Source organism: Mustela erminea, chromosome 8 (genome assembly GCF_009829155.1).
Source record: "Mustela erminea isolate mMusErm1 chromosome 8, mMusErm1.Pri, whole genome shotgun sequence".
Classification (NCBI taxonomy): domain Eukaryota; kingdom Metazoa; phylum Chordata; class Mammalia; order Carnivora; family Mustelidae; genus Mustela; species Mustela erminea.
The window spans coordinates 111,315,926-111,336,493 of NC_045621.1; the positions used below are offsets into that span (position 1 = coordinate 111,315,926).

The 20,568-nt window shown below is 39.8% G+C and overlaps 1 protein-coding gene across 6 annotated transcripts in view; it reads right to left on the reverse strand.

The window, feature by feature from the left end:
- The window catches only part of SAP130 (Sin3A associated protein 130), a 91,222-nt gene that overhangs the window by 59,013 nt on the left and 11,641 nt on the right, over window positions 1-20,568 (reverse strand). For 5 of the 6 annotated variants that reach the window (XM_032354014.1, XM_032354012.1, XM_032354013.1 and 2 more), the window contains exons 4-11: window positions 19,734-19,892; window positions 18,462-18,573; window positions 17,291-17,415; window positions 15,807-15,931; window positions 6,344-6,491; window positions 6,088-6,178; window positions 5,783-5,887; window positions 1,479-1,620 (exon numbers count right to left, since the gene is read on the reverse strand). In XM_032354014.1, coding sequence (XP_032209905.1) covers window positions 1,479-1,620; window positions 5,783-5,887; window positions 6,088-6,178; window positions 6,344-6,491; window positions 15,807-15,931; window positions 17,291-17,415; window positions 18,462-18,573; window positions 19,734-19,892 — 1,007 coding nt within the window. The remainder of the gene's footprint in view (window positions 1-1,478; window positions 1,621-5,782; window positions 5,888-6,087; window positions 6,179-6,343; window positions 6,492-15,806; window positions 15,932-17,290; window positions 17,416-18,461; window positions 18,574-19,733; window positions 19,893-20,568) is intronic. The other variant, XM_032354016.1, reaches the window with a different exon arrangement.

Sequence of the window (20,568 nt, forward strand, 5' to 3'; positions counted from 1 at the left end):
TAAGCAGCTGCCTTCGGCTCAGGTCATGATCCCAGGGTCCTGGGATCGAGTCCCACATCGGGCTCCTTGCTCGGCAGGGAGCCTGCTTCTCCCTCTGCCTCTGCCTGCCTCTCTGTCTGCCTGTGCTCGCTCGCTCTCTCTCCCTCTGTCTCTGACAAATAAATAAAATCTTAAAAAAATATATATATATACAACAAAATAAATGGGGATATATAAAAATTTATTTACATAAACATGCCAACTGATAAATGTGGAAGAAATGATAGAAAATGTCACTATTTTGCAATGATCATACTGCAACCATCAACTGATTCAGCCAAGATTCCTCAACAGAGGGATGCTGGATGGCTCAGTCCGTTAAACATCTGCCTTCAGCTCAGGTCATCCTAAGACCCTGGGATCGAGTCCTGCACCGGGATCTCTGCTCAGTGGGGAGCCTGCTTCTCCCTCTGCCTGCCGCTCCTCCTGCTTGTGCTCTCTCTCATGCTCACTCTTTGAGAAATAAATAAAATCTTAAAATAAATAAATAAAAGGACTCCTTTAAAAAAAAGAATCCCCAATAGATGCTAATGCCACTGAATGAAAGTTTATTGAGGAACAGGGTTTTTACAGGCTCCAAGGATTTTCACAAAGATTAGTGGTTTACAAAGCAGAAAAACAGGGGCACCTGGGTGGCTTGGTCAGTAAAGCATCTGCCTTTGGCTTGAGTCATGATTCCAGAGTCCTGTGATCGAGCCCTGTGGGCTCCCTGTTGAGTGGGGAGTCTGATTCTTCCTCTACCCCCACCCCCTGCTCATTTTCTCTCTCAAATAAATGAATAAAATCATTAAAATTAGGAAAAAAGGAGAAAAATATATCTTTATAGAAAAATCTGGCAAACATCACCTTCATTAGGTAATTAGTGCTGACATAGCTAACAATGAGACATAGGGGTGGCTCTCAGTAACAGTGAGAAGAATGCATCACATAAGTGGTATTTGCTACAAAAAGGCATTACTTGAATCTAACTATGAGGAAACAATTCAACAACCCTAAACTGAAGAGTTTTCTACAAAAACAACTAGCTTACCTATACTCTTCAAAAATGTCACTTTATGAAAGAACCATTTTTGGGTAACTGCACTAAGGTAACGAGCAGGTCTTTGTTCTTTGGGGATGAAAATGAAAGTACTTAGGTATAAATGGTCATGCCACTGCAACCTATACTCTAAAATCAGCTCAAAATAAATCAAACACAGAAACACACCAAACGAAAAAATAGATACCAGTAGAACATCCATCAAAAGAAGAACAGCTAAATAAACACAGCACGTTTTCGTAAAATTACAAAAAATTATACACTGTATTATTTTCAGGAGGAAATCTGAAAATAAGAATAAACATATATGTAACTGTATTTCTCAGACATTTTGTGTTATTGAAAAATCAAAACAATTAATGACACATTGGGGTAGTGTAACTGGCACATTCCCCCCTACCTATTGTCACTTCGGGTTTCCATGGCCACAGGATTTGGAGAGGCCCGATGACCTGAAATGGGAATCAGGCTACTCCTCTCTGCAGGGTAATCAGGCTGGATCCGAGGAGAAGTGTGTGTGATCTGCTGCGGCACCACCTTAGCTACAAATGCAAAATCCAATCATATTACCTCTCATATGCTTTTATTGGCATGCCAAAACATTCTTGGCCAGCAACAATCTTAAGAATGCAAACAGTAATAAGAAGCCTGGATCTTGAGCTTTAATCAAAATAAAAAAAGACAGATAAGCATATAAGATTCAACTGAATTATTTCAAGCCAGTATTCTACTGATACATTCATATATTCACACTGTTATTTGCCAAAGCAGGGTTCAACATCAATACTTTAACAAAAATACCAGGACTTCCTGGAAACCTTTTTTAAAGGAGAAAAATTTTTGACAACAGCAACAACAAAAATCAACAAAATTTTGAATACCAACACGGCAAAGACCTTAGCTTCTACTGAACAATCCATAGCTAATTAGTACTAAGTCAATCATTTTAATTTCCAAGTCTCAGTTTCCTCATCTACAAGGAGTCCTTCTTTAGATCATCACTTTATTTCTAAGATCCTTTGAATGTCCTGTGATTTAGCACAAAACTTTACAGCAAAATCAAAATGACTACAGAGTTTTCAAATCTAATCTGAGGCTCAAAGTTTGCTCTCCTCTAGCATTTGCAATCAAGTTTTGTTTAGAAGGCATGGCTGAACTGGGACATACTTTAGTGTTCTTACAGACCTGTCTATTAACTCGATGTAGGAAAACTTGGGGAAAAAAAAAGCTGCAGTCCACATTAGATATATAGAAGGACAGCTACCATCTGTGCAAGACCCCACAGTTACACCAGTGACAGGGACATAAACACTGGAGACTAGGATGATGCCACCACATTACCTAAAGTGCAGTGCACTGAACACCAAAGGTAAGCAACACAAGTCCACCATGATTCCCAGCTATTTCCCAATGGAGGAAGCTGGACATGTTTCTGCAGGATGATAGCCGGGATGCCCACTTTGACCACTGATGACTTGTACTGGCTAAGGCAGATGCCATGCCTTAAGGATAATGCCATGAAATATTTTCCATCAGTAGTAAATAGAGGGGGAGCTGAGTGGAAAGCAACTAAGTCTTGTTTTTCCACTGTGCCCATAAAAGGTAGGAGAAAAGAATGCTCCCAACAGCAATGCAGCTGTCATCTGGCAAAGTGGCTAACTACTGGTTGGTAAACCATACACACGCCCATGAATTTATATCTGTGCCTTTTTTTCTAATTAAAAAAGCCACACACTGTCAATTATTAAAAAAAAAAGACTTAGGGAAAAACAATGCAAAAATCCCAAGTTGAACATAATGCCACCTTCAAAGATGATCCCTGTTTACTGAATGCTGTGATCATCTGATTCTGCTTTTTTAGAATTCTGATACCACCATCATATGTGGGCCAGAGAATTGAGAAAAAAAAGATGGTATTCTATTAGAAATAAGCATTCAGGGGCGCCTGGGTGGCTCAGTGGGTTAAAGCCTCTGCCTTCGGCTCAGGTCATGATCCCAGGGTCCTGGGATCGAGCCCCGCATCAGGTTCTCTGCTCAGCAGGAAGCCTGCTTCCTCCTCTCTTTCTGCCTACATGTGATCTGTCAAATAAATAAATAAAATCTTTAAAAAAGAAAAAAAAAAAAAGAAATGAGCATTCATTAAAGGCAAAAACTCTATGTTTATGGTAAATCAGGCTCCCTCCCCCCCAACTCAATACATTCCTACTAGTAAAAATAGTTGAATTCAATATTTAACCTCACCTGGAAAAAGCTGCTTAAGTGATTTTAATATATCCATTAAAACCCCACTTGAAAATCAATGCTCTAGGGTTAATATCAGGTTTCCTTTCTCAACTGAGGTACCCCTATACAGGGATCCTATAGTGATGTAACAAAGAAATATTTGGCTTACTATAAAAGAAGAAGAGAAAGCCAGAGCATAAGCCTGATGGAACTTCGACAAAACCTATCACATTAAGGGACACCTGGGTGGCTCAGTCGTTGAGTGTCTGCCTTTGGCTCAAGTCATGATCCCAGAGTCCTGGGATTGAGCCCCACACCAGGCTCTCTGCTTAGCAGGAAGCCTGCTTCTCTTTTCCCCACTCCCCTGCTTGTGTTCTCTCTCTTGCTGTCTTTCTCTGTCAAATGAGTAAATAAAATCTTAAAAAAAAAAAAAAAAATCACATTAAGTGGCAGATGTTAAATCTGTTTGGACACTTCTGTCAAATGATTTTCACAGAATTGAGCAAATAGTGAAAAATCAAAGATAAAATAGCTGGGAGATATGAACTGTAATACTGTAACCTAAGACAGGTAAAAAGTTGATAGTTTCAGCCAAATGAATACACATACTTCTGTTACTTCTGTCTCCTGGTACTCTGAGTTTATTTCCACAGTGTCATCTCTCAGCAAGATACAGTGACATAAAAATAAGAATGAATCTCTAAATAATTCTTTACAGTGATGATTCAAGATGAAACCAGAGAGCCCCTATAAGGATACACTGCTCTCCTATACTGGTCTAATTTGCTTTATAGCTATAGATATGCTAGTGAGACTCTTGACTATAAAAATGGCAAGAACAAGCCTGGTTCTGTTGTTACAGTGCTCAGGATAACTAATGACACTGTTAGATACAGTCAGAAAGTGGAGTGAAGTGACAGTTATGGAACAAGCAACAATCTTTTTCAACAATAGTACATCAATGCTAAAATCACACACAACACTCCCACCCTCCAGCCCTTCTCTTCTTTTCATAGGAGAGAATTAACTACCTGCACCACAGAAAGGTAAGAAAGAAGTACGCTCTCTCTGATGTCAAGATGCTGTGAGTGGTAATGTGAGAAAGAGCCAGTAGCAGTGTTTTCACTGCTAAACGCCTACCATGGGGCTCAGTACCAATTTAAGGGCAGGAATGGCTGAGTTATCCAAGGGAGGAGGAAAGGCTTCCTGGGTTCCACCATCATTCTGGAAAAGTGTCCTCCAAGTCTGCACAGAGGGATGTGAAGCTGTCTTATATGGGAAGGAAGAAACTATCGCCGTGCTGGGATATAGCAGGTGGGGAAGGTATACTTCTACAGTCACCAGATTTCTGACTGTTAATTATGCCAGTGTATCATGTTACAAAAAGCATTCTAAAAGTTTATGAAAAATTTGGCAGCTGTCCCATGACTCTGGGAGTAAAACAGTACGGTGGCATGCTTACTGTCATACAACCAAGGCAAAGCTAACACGAGAAACTAAACCCGGAGCTTGTGAATTAAAAAGAGCAATGCTCTGCCTCAGAAGCCAGTCTCTGCTTTGGAAGCTGTGACAGCAGACATCAACCCCTAGGACAGGTGTGGGCAAGTCCTGCCTGATGTCTGGATTGATACTTCGGAATGGCTGTGGGAAAAATCAGAAGAATATTTCATGACAGATGAAAATTATATGAAATCCAAATTTCTGTGTCCATAAAAAGTTCTACTGAAATGTACCTACACTCAATTGTTTACATCTTATCCACAGTTTAGCAGTCGTGACACAGACCTGTGAGGCCTGCAAAGCTTATAATATTATCTAGCCCTACAGAGAAAGGTTGTCAATCCCTGGTCTTAATGACTATTTGGCTGCCAGTAACTTCAAAGATTTTTTAAATATTGAAAGCATATTTAAAAGGGGAATAAACAAAGCTTAGAAGAAACTTTAGGATATTTGTGAAGTATCCTGGGGTAAGAGTCAGATGAGAACTGAGGGTAATCAACCCGAGGGTTATCACCCTTCCCACTGTGCATCGCCTAGAGTTTTCCTGAACACTCCATCAGTAGTACAAGTTCTCTTCATTCCAGACCCTTGCTTCTTTTTTGCTTTTTCTGTGGATCTCATTTAACTATGTCAGTGAAGTTAACTTTTTATCACTAAAAGACACACAAAGGAGAGGTAAAAATCTGATGAATGAGAAGTCAAAGTTGTGTGAAAATAATGTTTACTTTCAGATCTCAAAGATTATTATATGTGCTGCCGAAGCGAGCACCAGATCTCAAAGATTATTACCCTCTTTTCCCTCCTATGGTCAATACCAAATCTATATGAAAATATACTAAAAACTGAATTCAGTGTTGCTTTGAAAATCAATAATAATTAAAAAAACCCCAAACAACCCAATACTAGCCCTCTATATGAAGACCTAGTCAGAAGGGCTGAAAAATCCCTTTAAGCTCTGTGTGAAGGCTGCAGGACACTTACCAACTGGGATGTTTGAGGTGGTCACAGCGGTAGCATGGGATGAATGTGAGGGCATTGTCATGGTAACAATTGTACTCGTGGGAGCTTGTGTGTGTGACACAGATCCTGAAATTGGAGGAAAAAAAGTCTTCAATAATGGCCTCTCTACACACACTACCGATTCTCAAATACCTGAGAAAAGCTCTTGGGAAAAGAGAATTCTTCTAGCCTTTTCTTTTTCTCTGATTGAAGTTGAGAAATGGAAAATTAACTTACCACTCCTGCCTCACACTTCCTTAGGAGGAAGAGCAGGGCTGCCAACTTACCGGCCGTGGTTGCTGAAGGAATGGTGTTGGTTGCCAAGATAGGTGCTACTGTTGCTGCAGCCACCGGTGTGCCAGTACTGAAGATAGTTTTCTGGGGGGGGAGATATCCCACAATACAGTTATAAACAAGAACATTTCCCCCTGAATCCAGTTTAAAAGCAATTACTGCCTTCAATACTGCTAGGTTCTCAAGAAATTGGGCAGAAGTCTGGTTTTAACCCACAGCCTCCACAGACAGGTTCACCTTTGGTTTTACCTGTGCCATGGTATGAAGCTGTTGTTTTGGCGTCCCTAATGCAGGATGAGACGGCAGTGTGATTCTTGTTGTTACATCCCGTGACTGGGCAGGACGCTGAATACTAATTGCTGCAGATGGTGGATGCTGGATAGACAAAGCTGGCCGACTGAAAGAGATAGGAAAGACACGATTTCTCACTTGTCTCTAGACATGATGCAGGCAGTCAAGGCCATTTGCTCTCTTGTACTAGACCATCATACAGTTTATTTTTTAGGTCTGTGACACCCACAGGTGATCCAATGAAGTAAATGGCCTGTTGAGTTTCTCTCCTGTAAGTTCCATAAACCTCATTTCCAGAGGTATCAATATGCACTATGAACTGAATCAATTAATCTATAGTCATTTTCAGCACTCTCAGTGTAGTTAACTGAGAGTTAACTCTCAGGACAACCCTGAGTAAGCATTATTATATTAATACGCTTCACTGTGTGGACAAAACTGAAGATACACGCTAAGGTTTTCACATTATGAGGGAGAATTACAGATGACCCTGGTTAACAGCAACCCACCCTATTGCCCCCAAAGCACTAACCTGCTCTCAACTTCCTATCATTCCTAACTGTATTGTTTCTTCAAAATTTAGTTGTAACTTCTACAGATTATAACTTCTATAACTTTTATAACCTTTATAGTTATATATTAGTTATAATCTAATTACTTAGATATCAACACAGAACCCATCTCAAATTAACTGGCAGCAAGTTACAGAAACTGCAACAGTGGCAAGATAACTTGACATTATAACAAAGTTGGCATTTCAAATCAGAGGGGGAAGAATGGACTATTTAAATAAGTGATGTTGGGAAGACTATGTAGCCCTTTGAAAAAGATAAAATGGGATCCATGCTTCATGCATCATTATAGCAGGATAAATAAAAAGAGGATCAAAGATTTTACAGCAAATTAAAAAGTACATGAAGAAAAGACAGAATTCTTTTATAACCTGAGTGGAAGAGAGCTTTTTAACTATTAAAAGCTTTCAAAATCTAAAAGCTATAAAAGATCTAAAAATTTGACTCTGTGAATGAAAAAGCAAACCTACTTAGTAAAACACACTATAAGCATGGTCAAAAGACTCAAAAATCAAAGTGCAATCTTAATATACTAGGAATTCCTTGCAATGAGAAAAATAACAGCCAAATAAAAATAAGCAAGAGATATGTGCAGCCAGTTCACTAAAACGAAAATGCAAGTGGCTCCTTAACAAAGAAAAGATGCTCACTCCCAGTCATAGGAAGAGAAATACAATTTAAAATACACTAGATAACACTGTTCACCTATCAGATTAGCAAAAATCCCCAAAATGAACAGCATCATGTTGTTCAAGCTGCAAGGAAACAGGCACTTCCAAACATTCTGGAAGGAGAGCAAACAGGTACAGACCTTAAGGAAGGCAATTTCTAGGTATCAAAATTATAACTGCATATACCTTCTGAGTAACAGCCCAATGTTATTGGGCTTTTGGGAATTTATCCTAAAGGTATTCTTGCACACATGGATAATGACTGAAGTATAAGTGTATTCACTGCCATATTACTTATGATAGTCAAGTACTAGAAACCTCAAAGCCATTAACACATACAATGGATCACTGTGCTGGTACTAAGAGAACAATGAGGCTATCTAAGTAATGAGATAGGAAACTTTCAATACATGTTGTTATATTTAAAGAAAGTAGAGAATATATGAATTAATTTTGGGTAAAAAGGATAAAAGAACTGCACTCGGATCTGACTATATTTAACTAACATTGGGTGGACATCCAGTTAGTTACTACCAGAGAACTCAGAAAACATAAAAGGAAAGGAACAGAAGAACCTGGTAGACGGGGGACAGAGGAGAGTGTGACATCCTTCCTACACATCTTTTCATGCTTTTATATTTTGAAACCACGTGAATACAAATTAAAAAGAAGTGAATAAGCTGAGCTGTAAGAGTAAAAACTTGACTGAGACTGTATGTGTCCAAACTAAGCAATGGTTTCATCTCTCAAATGGCATCCTCTCTCAAAATGCTTTAAAAACAAACATGGTGGAATATCAGTGAATAAAGTGTTCAAACTGAATAAAGGATGGTTTTCTTTCTGAAGAATAAGAGCAAAATGCTTTATCATCCAAGTTAAAGGAAAGCTGAAAAACTAGGCACAGATATAACTGTGAACTTGGTGGAACTCATGGAGAAGAAAGTGTACTACAGGGAGACTGGATCTTTATGTTTTCCAGGATGAACCATTTCCCCATGCCCATTCCTTATGTTCACCCAAAATGTAAAGGACCCCTAAAGAGTTCCCTTACCTGACTCTCATGTTCTCAAGCCAGAAAAAACCCCCAGAAACATATAAACCTGGATAATCCTAAAAAGACCTTGGGTCACTCTTTTTAAGCCTATTACACCTCTTCCACTGGTCATTTAAAAATGGGAATGAGGAATGGATGTTCTCTGATAATTTAAGTGACCACTTTGAGATTTTCTTTAGGTTTCATTTTCTCTCTGCTCATTATGGTAGAACCTAATTTTTATTATGAATAACACAGTCCAAAATTATATCCAGAAACACAAAGAAGAAAAATACAAGCTCTATGTTTATTCCACAGTTAGCCTAATAAATCTCCCCCCAGAGCAGCAGCACACTGATAAGATTATTGGACTAGATTAGCTGGTACATGGTAGGCCAATTCTGACCAGGATCTCCACTATCACATTGAGAGTTCAAGTACTTTTGCGGCTCCTAGAATTACTGAAGATGACCATTACACCAGTTGTTGTGGGAGTGCAAACGCATGCTGCAGCATCAGGTGTTGGGTACAATCCCTATGGAATCAGCCTGAGGATATTATTCCTGATGTGGCAAGTGGAGACTCGGACCTTGCACAAAGTAACAGGATTCTGTATGCCACTGGTCTAGTCAACGAACAGTAATTAGGACTTGGTTTTGCAGCCTGGCTTCTTCCCTGTATGGCTTTCATACCCTCTTGAAAGGTGACTGGTATAACATGAGAATAATATTTGCCGACATAGACCACCTGCATAAACTCGTCACTCCAACTACCTAGGATGTCTCTGCAGCTTTACCAGATAAAAATCCATTTTGGAGACTGAAGTTTTAATAGTTGACAACATACGACACTAAGTATAGTGTCATGTAAGACATCTGCTCCCAGCATTTATGATGAAAACCAGGGGGATACATAAATATATATAATTATATAAAGTCATGACAAAATTTAGGACACATGAACTTAATTATTAAAAAAACTTTTGAAGAGCTTCATAACAAAGAATAATGTCAACATTCCAATCACTAGGAAAGGGTCTCCACAATTCACCTTAAATATACTCATATTTAAAAGGTTTGGTTCATTTAAAAAAAAAACAAAACAGAAAAGAGTATTTATATTAAATATTTAAATATGTTTTTAAGTGCTTTTGAAAGCACTTGGTAGTCTTTCTACATGGTAGTCTTTGACTTTCAATTACTCCTAATGAAAAAAACCATGAACACTTCTCTAAGGTGTATTACTTGTTAGGCATATTTTAATTCCTTTACATACATTAATATAAGTATTCCTTATCTGTGAGGTAGGTAATATTATTGCCATTTTCTTTCTTCCCCCATAGATTTATTTATTTGAGAGAGAGAGAGGGAGAATGCGTGCATGACCATGGGAGGACCAGAGGGAAAGGGAATATCCTCAAGCAGACTCCCTGCTGAGTGTAGAGTCCGACAAAGGGCTTGATGCCAGGACTGTGAGATTATGACCTGAACCAAAATGAAGAGCTGGACACTCAATTGACTGGGCGACCCAGGCACCCTATTATTGCCACTTTCCATGTAAGGAAATTGAAGCATTCACTCTTTGGTCTAGCACTTCTACAGATCTTGAAAGTATACCATCAAAACAGGCAACAGCACACGCTGAAATGTCCATCAGGACATCCATAAGCTTGGATACAAAGCAGCCAAAAATAAAGGGAATAAATATCTCTATGTACTGATTTGGAATCATCTCCAGAATATATTAAGAGAAAAATGCAAGGCTCAAAACAGTATATATAAATATAAATACAAATGCAAGGCTCAAAACAGTATATATAAATATAAATACAATATGCTGTATTTTCTTTTTCCTTTGAAAGTTACGTCTTTTTTTTTTTTTTTTAAGATTTTTATTTATTTGAGAAAGAGACAGAGCCAGAGAGAGAGCACAGGCAGAGGGAGAAGCAGAGGGTGAGGAAGGGAGAAGCAGATTCCCTGCTGAGCAAGGAGCCCACCATGGGGCTTGATCCTAGGATCCTGGGATAATGGCCTGAGCTGAAGGCAGACACAACCTACTGAACCAGCCAGGTGTGCTCCAACATTTGAGGGATAGAGAGGACAGTGAAACTCCTCACTGTATGCCTTTTTACATATTTATATTTTAGAAATATGTGAATCTTAATTAAACAGAAAATACTACTACATATCTCACAGAGAAATTGATCACTTCAAGTGACCTCTGAATACATTTCTGCTCCATTTAGTGGGATGTAGTCTGAAGACAAAAGAACTGGGAAGAAGTCTTAAACTTCACTGTCTCTCTCTCTCTCTCTCTTTTTTTTTTTTTAGAGACTCTTTATTTCTTTGAGAGAGAGAGAGACAGTGAGGGGGGAACACAAACAGAGGTAGTGGGAGAGGGCGATGCCAACTTTCTGCTAAGCAGGGAGACTGATGTGGCACTTGATCCCAGGACTCTGGGATCATGACCTGGGCCGAAGGCAGACGCTCATCAACTGAGCGACCCAGGCGCCCCAAATGTCATTCGGTCTTATTATTAGTTTAATCTACAGAAAATAAGGGATTGATTTATGACCCATGAACTTGGTACTCTGAGTTGTTACTTTGAAACTATTTTTTTTTAATATTATGGACCAAAGAACCAAGTAGTTGTATTAATGTCTTGACACAAGGTTTGTAGCGTAAGAGAAAAGATGTACAAATATAAAACTGAAGAAAGAAAAAAAACTTTTAATGTTAAATTTCATTCAGAAATATCAGTATGAAGACATGACTGTGTTTACTATATTGATTACCTCTGTTCACAGAAAGAGCCTAAAAGCAACGATACCCTAGGAGCAATGTGTACCCTTAGCACTCAGATCTTGGGTTCTAATTACCATTCTCCACCAAAGAGAACCAAGAATCATTGGAGAAATGGCTGATTTCAAGGCTAGGGAGGCAGAAAAAAATAAAGGGCCTCATTTACGATGTACCAAAAAGATTAAAGTACTCAAAGTCTAAGAGGAATTATCAAAATGACACTGAAACCAGTTTGAAGGGTTTCTCACTAGCCAAATTTGGGGCAACTGGGGAAAAAAAGATTTTTATTAAAATATACCGAGTAAATAAAACACCCCTAAGTCCATAGTGGCAACTCCCCCATACACAAAAAAGATCAGAGATTAAGCAGGGTCAGTCAGCTTCTGTGGGAACACAGAAAGTACTTCCACATCTGTTGTCTTAATCAATATACTCTTTCTCCTAGCAACGAGATTTTCTTTAATGGCCTCAAAGGCAGCTCTAGGGACAGAGACCCAAATTAGAAACTTGAAAAACACAGAACATTTGGGGTTAACTTATAACAAGTGAACCTGTGACCATCTTCCAGTGTTGAGCTGGATCTTTCTTTGACTTCTTCAGAGTGAGGGCAAGAAGTACTGCAGGCAGAGACTGCAGGTTTGGGATTTTCCCCTCCTCTCAGAGAACAGTAACAAAACAAAAAGTAATGCAATCTCCATCTCTGGCAACATTAAGAGATACCTGACACCTCAAACCACAGAAGAGGTATCTTCTGTGATACACACACTGCCAAGGGCAGTGATACCCAAACAGGGACACAGGCGCCAATGCAGACAAGATCTCTGCAGCTACAAGTTAAGGGTCAAAACCCAGTCAAGTATAATTCTCCAAAGTGAGGAGCGCACTCTGACAGAAGAAACCAAAAGCTTTTGTTTATAACAGCAGGAGCTGTCAGTGAAGCAGGACCTGGACACAGACTGGTTCCAATATCCAATAATTAATGACAAAGGGTTAAACTAGTAATCACACATACAGATAAGTGCCATGTGAAAAACAGCATGTGGTGAGGGGTGTCTGGCTGGCTCATCAGGTAAAGCAGGTAATTCTCAATCTCAGGGTCATGAGTTAAAGCCCTATGTTGGGCACAGGGCTGACTTTAAAAAAAGAAACAAAAAACCCCCAGTGTGTGGTGAGACCTAGGGAAAAGCGAAATTGCCATCTGGGGCAGTCTATCTTCACTGTCAGGAGAGAAGTACAACCAAGAAAACAACAACAGAGTACTCTGAGTCATTAGGAAAATTTCCCCTAGCCAGTATACAGCCCAGCCCACAAGAACCAATTACAAATAGCTGATGCAGAATAAGTTCAACTCAATTCAAAGATGAGTACTCAGAAAGCACCCAGCACAAAACTTATTTCATGATGCTATAAGAAAAATGGTGGATAGAAAAGGAAGTTTACTAGAAACACTTCCACTAAGCAGATGAAAATTGTACCATGAATGAAGAAATGTAATGAAATAACTCCTTCCACTAAATGAAAACACAAAGCAAAGATATGAGAGCTCACTGGACAAAATAATAAGACAACAGAAGGGTGACAAAATAAATAGGCATAGTTCAGGAGAGAAACAGAAGAAAATATCCACCTTTATCAGGAATATAGGCAAAACTAGAAGTTGAGCATGACAGACAATGCTGAAAACTCTGTAAGAAACAGAAAAGACTTTGAGAATATTAAGCAGAATCAAAAGGGAAGAAGTTAATAAAGTTTAGATAAGGAAGTCATACAAAAAAGATCTAAAAAATACATAACTGGGTGTCCCTTCACTAAAATGCAATAAAATGAATATATAAAGATACAATTCAAGAAAACTGTCCATAAATATACTTTCATGCTACAGATTAAAAAGGTCACCATTTTTCACAACAAAACGATACATAATGGTCCAACAACATGAAAATCATTTTGACAAAATTCAACATCTCTTTTTATTAAAAACTCAAGGCACTAGAAAAGAGATACTTTGATAACATGATATAAAAAAAAAACCTGACTCTTTTCACTGTATACACATTCATAACTTTTTAATTTCTTTGTATCGCCTAAATATATACAGGTAATATAAAATTTAAATGAACAACACATAGTCTGTTTTATGTTGGGCAGTTGTGTCTCTTTGTACCTCAGGCAATATTTTCAATTACCAGGAAGTATTCTCATTTCACTGAAGAGGAGACTAAGGATCAGGGAAGTTGAGAAACTTGCCTAATGCCACACAGCTAATGAATGATAGAGCTAATGGTTAAATATAAGTCCTAGGTACACTTCTGCATTTAAAAGTTACTTTTTTCAGAGTTCTGTTCTAGGCCCTCTTAACTATTCATTCCCCTTGGAGAGCCTCAAATACCTCAAAGGTTTAACTGCAGCCCACAGGCTGATGACTTCCAAACTCATTATCTCTGGTATGGACATCTCTTCAATCACCTGCTGACAACTGCCACTTGATTGTTCCACGGATAAACTCAGTATCAAAAGGCAACATTCTTTCTAAAACTTTCTTTCTTGTTTCCTTTTTATTTACTTGGTCAAACGACAAAGAAACCAGGGAGGTGTCTAGACTCTCTCTTCCTCACCACTCTGCCCTGCCTCCACCTGGCAACTGACAGTTATGGATGGTCTTAATATGTATGACAGCTTTAGTCTCCATGCCTACTACCCCTCTTTTCTGTTCAGTGCATCACTTGTTTATATTGCCCAAGGTACAACATAACAAACGAACTGATCAAGAAAGACCTCCTGGCAAGACTCACAGCCCACTGCCTCCCCCCAACTTTCACAGCCTTACCACAATATGGCTTGGGACAGAAGGACAAACACCATCATATCTTCACCCAACTGTGTCATTTCTAGGAAGCATCACAGATCATTCCTTCACTTATTCCTGTATGGCTCTACAGAGCTCTCCCTTTTCAGATACCCAACCCTTCCAGTGCAGCCTCTGAACAGTCCATTTAGTAAAAGTCCCTACATCCTCAATCTCTTCTCTGAATATATCCTTTACCTCCCTGCCCTAATGAATCTGGGTTCTCCCCTGAGAACACTGCTTCCCCCTCCAGCCCTCTCATCTGGGAGACATTTTTTCTCTTGCAAACCTCTTCCCCATCTATACAGTTTTCCTAAATAATCTCCTTCACAACTCTTCCCTGGACTCCAAACTCATCTATTAACCAATCTCAACATGTCCACTTGGGTGTTCACAAGTCAGCACAACTGTCCAATGTCCAAAAATAGTCTGGAATTCCTCCCCCCAACCTACTCTTCCCATTGTTCCTCATCTGAAGTTATAGCAACTCCACCTTTCTAGCTTCATAGGCCAGCTAGCAGGGCCAGAATCCTGACTCTTCTTGTTCTCTCACTGCCCCTATGTAATTCCTCTGAAGTCCTCAACCAACTTCAAAACTCTATTCTGAATCTAACCATGTCTTTCCACCTCCAGCAATGACCTCTTCTCAATTTCTGCATGCCTTCCTAAACCATATCTCCATTTCCAACTTTGCCTCTCCACAGTAGCCAGGCTTAAGATCATGACACTGCTCTGCTCAAAACTCCACTAAGGCTTCCCACTGTATCCCAGCAAAGTCTAAACCTGCAGAGGGCTTCCTAAGGCCCTCATGTGGAGACCCTGTTACCTCCTAAAATAATCTCTTGCCGCTCTCCTACCATAGCCTCTTGCTTCTCCTTATCTATGGCAAACACACTCCTGTCTCAGGGCCTTTACACTTACTGTTCCCACTGTGCAGAATGTTCTTACCCACACAGCCACAAGACTCACTTCATTAGATTTTTCAATTTTCTGCTCTAATCCATTTTTTTTTAAAGATTTTATTTACTTATTTGACAGATAGAGATTATAAGTAGGCAGAGAGGCAGGCAGAGAGAAAGGGGGAAGCAGGCTCCCTGCTGAGCAGAGAGCCAGATGTAGGGCTCAATCCCAGGACCCTGAGACCAAGACCTGAGCCGAAGGCAGAGGCTTAACCCACTGAGCCACCCAGGCACCCCTGCTCTAATCCATTCTTAACAATAGTCTTCCCAGACCACCTTACAGGAAATAGCCTGTACCGCTTACCTTGTCACTCCAAATCTTACCCTAATTTTTCCTCAAAGCACTTTTGACCATCTAAAAAAAACTTTTTTATTTGTATGTCTCTAGCCCCTAAAAACAGAAACTCTATGAGAACAGAAATTTCTGGTTGCCCACTGCTTTATCTCCAGCACTAAGTATTTATTGAGTTAAATGAAAGGACAGAAAGGAAAGGAAAAAGGGAAAGGAGGAGAGCCTGATCTCCAAACCCCCAAATATACCTAAGTGCTGAATCAGTAGCATGTGCTGCAGTTGTAGTAATGACTGGAGACTGAGCTCTGGTGGCTGAGACAGTTGCTACCACAGCAGGAGGGATGGTATTAGAGGTGGTCACAGGTGGACGAGACTACCAAGAGAAGAGAAAAAAATAATTCATTAAAACAAGGAGCAAAATAAAATACAGTAAGCCAAACACTGAAAGTATAATTAGAAACTTGGGCCTTCAAACAAGCATGTTTGTGTCCAAAAGAAAGCAAATTCTCAGCACTATGACTAAAGAATTCTCTTTTCAGATAGGTAATTTAAATATCCAAGAGAGAGAATTACCAAAAAGTACCTATCTTGGCTGGATGGACTATATAAATTTCTTCCTTCCAAGTAGGACTGGATGCAATATTTTGTCCTATTAGTATGAGTTGGGATCCTACCCTTCACATCTAGAGTGCCCACAGATTTGTTGTTGGTTCTGGTACAGACATTTTACACTACCACATAACCAAGTGCTTTCAATAGGGGGATCTCAGCCATCAGATCCACTGGCTCTCAGCCCTCTAAACTAGCAAACACATGAAAACAGTGCTTGCCTGCAGGAGATTCGGGGTGCCCTAGATGCTCTCTGGCTGTTTTCACATGGATGTACTTCCCGTAACCTCCCCTATACTACATCTGGGTGTAAAATCTTCACCAAACAAGCTCCACCCTGGGCTTCACCTGCTTCTCCACCATCGATTCTTTCAATCATCTGAGCTCTCCTGGGTAGACCCTTTCTTGACCCTGATACAGTTCCACATACATTACCAGTCTGGTTCCACATACATTACCAGTCTGGCCCCCAAAAGTATCTGAATTTTCATCTGTCAGTGATTCAGCTCCATTAACCTTTCAAGGATAGTTCTTTGACCGCATGTTACTGTGTTCAAGAAACTTAGTGGCTCTCTGTTGTGTACAAAATCAGATTTATACTCTGTATCTTAGAGCTCTGAATTTAGAGACATCATAATGTCACTTCATCATACACTATACCTCAGTAGTACTGAGCCCATAGATTTCCTTGAAAAAAAGTTGAAAGGCTCTGTCTTCCTTGAAAAGCATACACAAGTGCATAATAACATACACTAAATATGTAAGGGCTCATAAATCCCAATCTGAATGAAAACCTCTCAGTTCTGGCTTGCCTCTACTAAACACTATGTAACCACCACCATCCTCCTCACCACCATTCACAGTATTGTTTCCTTTCCCTGCCTCTCCACTTCTCTGAATCCCTGTTACCACACCCATCCCAGCGAAAGCTTCCCTTACCACGGCTCCCCCAAATCCCAGGACAGCTAATCACATTGTAGTGTATAGAACTCAACCTTCCTGACCTCTTGGCAACTAGATCAAAAGTCACTTGAAGTCAAAGGACTCTCCCAGGCTCTAGCAGAGTCAAGAACTCAGAGTAGGCACCTAATACTTGCTAGCTGACTACTACAACCTGACGTGCCTGGATTGGTTGGTGAATGATGTGCTGTACTGCTGGCTGAGCCGTAGCAGCATTTGGCAACTGGGAAGTCGGCCTCAGGACCGTAGTTACTTTAGAACTGGACATCACAGCAGCAGCAGCTGCACCTGGAAAAAAATGGTTTTCATTAGTATGGCTTATGGGCTCACAATTTACATAGTTCCCATTATATGCCCTAGGAAAATAGTTTCTAGACCTCAGTACGTCAGTAATTTAGTGGAGGTGCTGTATGTATATTTCCCTTTCCTCCCACAGAAAATTCGGAAAATGTGCTCTCAAGGTTGTGATTTTATAATAATAATACCCTGTGTTGCTTTTTTGAGGACATTCTTAAATGAAACTGGCTGTCTTTTTTTTTTAACTACAAGTGTGCAGAAGAGAAGCACACATTGAACAGCACAGCATCATGCCATCACCTTCATTTAGGCCAAGGCTCCAGCAGCGTCACCACCAAGGAGGGTTCACATAAACCACCACAGCTGTTGTATCATCAGTGCAAACGTCAACAGGGTACGGCAGGCAAATGAAATCTTAGTATTTTCATGAAAGTTGTTTTGACCTAACAAAGACCCCGTTGCAGTCTACGAAATTCACTCTGAGAACCACTAAATTATGTTATGACCAAGTAAACTTGGTTTTGTACTTGTGAGCCTGATTTGGGCAGCAATGACTTTACACTTGTCAACAGAAGGCTACAGTTTCTGATCAAGTAGAGAAAATCATTAAATTTAATACCTGTCAACCTATTAGAACTTAATTGTATGAATAAATTTATCTTATGGCTATATTACTTGAATAGCCATTATCACTGAACTTTAAAAATAGTCAGTATTTGTATTTCTGACTACAACAAAGACCATTTTGGACTATCTACAGCTTTGAGTTCCTCACTACAAGGGACAATATTTAGACCACACTAAAAATTTGAATTGCTTTAAGTTTACACACACAAGCATACACAAGCTTGTTGAAATGCAACTGTAACTCACATATACTAGGATCATGCTCTAAATGTGTACTGCTCTGTTTCTTTTATCCTGTAACTTAAGTAAGATGATTCTAAATATGTATTTTGGACAGTAGCAGAAATCTCTTAACAAATATCTATCTGCCACAGGACTTGGAGAATTTGAACAAAATGTGCAGTTTCTACCTCGCGGTAAATGAGAAGCTCCGATGTGAAGAGGGGGCCCAGGAGCATTGCTGCGGATAATAGACATCTGTACATTTGTGGTCATGATGTGATGCAGGTTACTGGGATGTCCCTGCAAGAAACAGGATGTAATGTTATTTTTATGCGCTTAGTTTTAGTCAATGATGCTTAGCCATTGCTTCTAGGAGGTCAGTTGCCTCAAAATGTAGGTCAGGGTATTCCTTTTAGACAGTGAGTATCCCAAGGGAAAGGACATTTAGCTTTTTTTTTTTAATACAACATACTTCATGATGACCTGTGCCAGCAGGCATGTGGTGACTCTGAGGACCCTTCAATGCCTCAAACCTAGCTAGGTGCTAGGTCTCTAATAGAGACTAATAGACATTTGACTGTTCACTTTGGGACAATCTCATCTTCAATATTAGTTTTTTAACACTTGTTTTCATTGCCTTGGCCAAAAGCTTATTTCTTCCTCTTCTATTTTCCTTACATGCCACTGCATTCATCCACCCTTTATGCTACGCAGAACTTCTAAGTAAATGTCAATTAGCACTGAGCAGGTACTCCCTTATGTGTTCTTTAGCTCTCCCCTTAGAAGTCCCTTCCTCACATGCTCCCAGCCCCAACGCCAATATTTCCCAGCTGGGGATTCCAGCACTTCTGGGAGTACTCAGCAGTACAACAGAAGGAAGAAAACATAGCAGGTCTTCTTGGAATACCAATTTTTTATTGAAATTTGAAGGGAAAAATTTTAGATTCAGGTCTTTTCGCTTAGCAACCCAAAATATTTAAATGAATCACATACATGTTATGGAGTAGACATAGAAGGTCAGGAAAAAATTTAAAACACCATGAAATAAGTGTTCATGACTGGTGACCTGCTTGAGGGAACCTGGTAGGTACCCAAGAGATACACATTAATTGTCCTCAGAGAAAGTCTTAGAAATGTATGACTGCCATGAAGCCATTCTCAATCCCCACAATGAACTCTGAGCACTTAAAGAATACAGACTGTCTTATCTAGATTTGTATCTCACACTGAGGGTGGTGCCTCATACACAGCAGATGCTTGATACATACTGGCCTACTGACAAACAGCACTGTGTGTGTTGGTTTTACTTCTCTAGGACCTACTATCTTCCCCTCACAGATATCAGTGACCACTTAATTTTTTATTTAGTACAGTGCCTAATGTACTGCTGGCATTCAATAAATAATGATCAACAGTTTGGCATCTCAGTTTGAAAATCAGCAAATTAAGAGGAAAAAAACCTGTTGTCCACTGATTGTTGCCACAGGAATGGCTGAAGCTTGAGGGATGCTACTCTCCATGGTAACGGTAACCTGCCCTGGAACCTTGGGGGGGAGTGACAAGGTAGAAGGTGGAGCAGGAGCAATGGGACGGCTAGGCATGGTGGGCTTCGGGGGCGGCTGTAAACAGAAAACCACACGAAACATATCAATAGCTTTTTACAAGTGATGCATTTCATTCTATAGTTAAAAGTACACAAATCAAACATGGAGAGTGCCAGGAAGGATCCAAAAGCCTTATATATTTTATCTCTTAGCATCACAACTTTTCCACTGAAGTACCAGCATTTCCATTTTACAGATGAGGAAACATACAAAGCAAGGCTATGTCACCTACTCAAAGCCATGCAGACAGTAAAAACTGGAACTGGGACCGAGGCCCAGATCTGCATGGCTCACAGCCCACACTCCTTCTTCTATACAATGCTGCATCCCAAGTTTGGGAGGAAGTAAACAAAACTCCTAGCAACTGAAACATAGCAAGGCAATATTCTTAGATACCCCTGAATTAGCAAGCTTTAAAACAAAACCTTGGAGAAGAGTGCCACTCCAAGATAAAATCTGAGTTAGCATGCCTATAACTTGAATAAAATCCATGTCAAAACGGTTACTAGAAAAGATCCTATGATGCCAACTGCCCAGCGGCACAAGAGTAGGCACTGAAGAACAGTGCAGCTCTAAGTGACACAGAAGAGCTGAACTGATGGGTCAAAAAGGAAACACTAAAATCCTGGGTACAGCCTAAGACTTTGTGAAAATTGTCAGGAAGATTAGCCAGTCTTTAGCTGTGGTTTAA